We start from the raw sequence: 3,725 nt of genomic DNA on the forward strand, positions 1-3,725 counted from the left end.
TTTAGAGTAAAATAGACCATAAAACAGGGTATGCTTTTAGCGCAATGCATTTCTGTCACTGCTTTGATTATTTCTTGCATCAAATCTTTTGACAAATATAATTTAGTGTACTGTTTATCTGGAATACAAGGACATTTCCTGCTGGACGAGTCAAAACTGTGTAGCTCAACTCGCAGTATGTCACCACTGCTGGCTCCAGAAAACCCAAAATAGTAATGGCCATAATGCTGAACTCGATGCTTCAAAATGGTACTCCACAAACCAATGGGTGACGTCGCAATAGGTTTACATTTGATGCTCATCTGTGGATTTGATAGCCTTTAACTTACTCTGCATTAGGTACAGTAGTCAAAGCTGTCCTCAACACTAAAACCAAAGTAAATGAGTCTCAGGTCTTGGCTCTGAAATTAAAGCTTTAACAATGGGATTATAACCTCCAACGCCAATGTGTGAACCCAATCCAGTACTTCAAAGGAAAAAAAAATATCTAACTTTCTTTTGAATTTTGTTTCCTCTAATGTAACATTACAAGAAGGGAGAATGAGTTTTTACAGGTTGTAGAAATATGCAACCTGTGCAAGTAGCTGCAAGCAAACGCTGATTCGGAATCATGCCAAAATGTTTGGGAGCCACTCAGTGAGATACGTAATGAGTCCTCATTCAATGTGAATATAAGGTATATCTTACCCAACTGAGCAAACATTATTGTGATAAAAAAAAAGACATTTTTAATCAGTTCTACTACTGCTGTCTCTTTATGGATTATAATTCTAGTTTCTCCATCAGTTAAAATCTTATTAACTATTGGATGGATTGTAGATGCCTTTTAATGATTTTAAAGGTGGAAATTATACTTTTTTGGCGGAAAAAAATACATCAGACAAGCAGGCTATTTGTAAAATGTCTTAATCGTTGCCTGGGCACTTGTGGTTTTTGTCTACACGGGTACCCTTACATCACCTACTGGTAAGTCAAGGTACGCACCCATAAACACCCGCGTCTGTTTGAGACTTTGCTTTTATTAGACGTTTTACAGGATGTATGTGGACAGTTGCCAATGTTCATTTAGAGATAAATACCAATGCTTATCACTGTAAAAAGGTTTATAAGCCATGTTTTGGACTTATATATCTATCTATGGGATAACCCCTTTTGATTTGAGGGAGAACATTTCCGCTGGAGCCACCCTGTGGACAAACTGAAACATTAAAGATACCAGATGTTTTAAAAAGCAGGAGTTTTGCATTGAAGGACATATTTCCCCAGCTCAGTCACCCATTCCTGTAGTTATATGGGCCATTAGGTTTTATTTAGTGTCCAAGTTGTTTAAAGGCAGAGACTCTGGTGTTGTCTTGTGATTTAAAAGCTGCAGCAAAGCCTAATAGGCCTCAGATGTCTGGCTGTGACACGCGACGGACAAAGCAGGCAGCAGAGATTAGGACTGACGAAGCGATGGAGATAGTGGAGAAAGAAAGATGGAGAGAGTAGAAAGAGGGAATGAAAATGTATGAAAAAGTCAGCCAGGAAAGTAGAGGAGATGTTGACAGAGGGGGTGCTCAGAGATTCCTTTGAGGCCCTCAAGACTCTACTCTAAAAGTATTTATTCAACTTGATGGAGGTGACATCTGCCCAGGAGTCAGCAAGCACAAAAATGTCAGTATTTTACCTTGCTGCTCCCAGTGACAATTATGAACGGAAATTAGTGGATTTAGGGCTGGTGGGGACCATGAGCCCTGTTTTAAAATGACTAGGTCAATTTAAGTAGAAACACTTCTCTCATTAGGCAACAGGTCTTTAACATTTCATCCCCATCTCTTTTGACCTCGACATGGCATTTTAGGATTTTCATTTTAACTTGTCAGTACTTGAGCTGATGTCATTGACAAGGCTTAAGATTTCTCAACACTTGAGTGGTTCCTTTAACAACACTAATGGGCGTATTTGCACAAATTACCGTCGGGAACACCAAATATTGAGTCAATTTTAGGCAATTTTTCAATTTAGCAAGAGATTTTGGAGGTAAGTTTAGCTAATTTGCATAAATTGCAGTTAAATAAAACCTGCTGCTGGCCCGATGTCTGGAAAGTGTTTTCTGCTGTTACTGCTTGAGAAGAAGACATTTTTTGGGAGTGTATTCATCACTGCAACAAGAAGGCTGCATGAGGAAATATTAAATAAAAGCATGATTGATTGACTTTTTGTTAAACTACGACTCCTCTTGCACTGAAGCTGCTGTTAGCCATTAAATTCTCTTTCTGCCTCTGTCACTGCTACACTGCAGTTGCCATTCCCTCCTATATTCCTCTGAAAAGGAAACCTTACAACTCATATTGTATCCATTTTTACTTGAAGAAGCCCCAAATGAAATGTTGTGTTAACTTGCCATCATTTGCCAACATGAAACGCAGAATACAGTCGAGGCTGATGGGAAAGCCAAGTATTAGGTCATAAACCAAAGAACTGGACACATTAAACTGTTGACCTGATGATGGTGCTAGATGAAAAGCCAGAGGATCATCAAACAGGAATTCTGGTTGTCTCAACAGGTTGAATTTAAGACTCTAAAAGACCATTATAAATCCAATTTCAGACCTATTTTACATCCATGCTGGCAAAGAAATGTTTGTTGTGTTGTAGCTGTTACAGCATGATGAAAGCTAATTTTTTACAAGAAAATCTCATTTTAAAGATCTGCCCAATCATATTTAAGACATTTTAAGAGTTCAGACATTTTAGGACCCTGTGGACACCCTGACCAAAGATCTTACAAATCGTCCTGAAGGGGGAATGAATGTCAGAAAGTTTCATAGCAATCCATCAAATATTTGCCAAGACAATTACTTGCAAACCTTCTGGAGGTGCTTGAGGAAACCCAATCCTCGGAGTCATTAGGATGCAACGTCTGAGAACCAGCAATGTCTATTATGTTTATTTTATAATATATAATTTTGATAATTGTGACCTGATGCTGGCGATAATAGAACAGGGGATCATGAAAGAAGTCCCTATGGCTGTTCACACAGCAGTCCATTGAATGCATTCCTTAAGGAATAACTTGCAACTGCCACTAAGATCCCAAGCAATGACAAGGGCAACTACAAGGAAATGTTAGCTCAGGTAAGAATGTTTCCTCAGTCTTTACAGACTGCAGAAAGACTGCACACTTACAATTTTTTATTGTAATCTTATTTTAACCCTAACTGAAACTACAGAGTCAGATATTGAAGGTGGGTTTACCTTGATGCTGATGGATCAACATCAGAGTTGTGGTGAGGACCCAAAAGTAAGTCAAGTCCATCCTGCTTGCCTCCTCAGCGTCCAGGTGAAATATCTGTCTCACGTAAAATTCCTCACAGCAGCTTCTTTCTTCCAGTAATAAAAAGTGTCAGAGAAGAGCCCAAAGACATTTACAATGCACGAGGAACAGGAAGGGGTCTTGCTGAATCAAACACCTGACCACACACAGCTTATATGAAGGTTTCCAGTGAACACTCAAAAAAAGATAAAGTTCTTCGAGTTTTACACCACAAATTTCCACTTGATCCAGTCAGGTAAATGTTGAAATCTGCCACCCAGGTGCTGAAGTAGCACTGGTTCAGGGCTGTGTCATGAGGCTGCTGTGGTCTCCAGGCGGAGGGAGGATAATGTGACCGGTTGGGAGCCCGGCTGTATCATAACAGATGGGGAGAAGTGAACTGCAGGAGAGAAGGGAGGAGGAGGAGGAG

At 39.7% G+C, this 3,725-nt stretch overlaps 1 protein-coding gene across 1 annotated transcript in view; it reads right to left on the minus strand.

The window, feature by feature from the left end:
- The window catches only part of si:ch211-202p1.5 (uncharacterized protein LOC103909337 homolog), a 20,264-nt gene extending 16,617 nt beyond the window's left edge, over positions 1-3,647 (minus strand). Inside the window, exon 1 of the mRNA XM_035678280.1 lies at positions 3,238-3,647. Within this exon, the coding sequence (XP_035534173.1) occupies positions 3,238-3,298 (61 nt within the window). The 5' untranslated portion in view covers positions 3,299-3,647. The remainder of the gene's footprint in view (positions 1-3,237) is intronic.
- Between the last annotated feature and the right edge of the window lie 78 nt (positions 3,648-3,725).

Source organism: Morone saxatilis, unplaced genomic scaffold (genome assembly GCF_004916995.1).
Source record: "Morone saxatilis isolate NCDOM2014 unplaced genomic scaffold, NCSU_SB_2.0 Contig7, whole genome shotgun sequence".
In the NCBI taxonomy this organism is placed as follows: Eukaryota; Metazoa; Chordata; class Actinopteri; family Moronidae; genus Morone; species Morone saxatilis.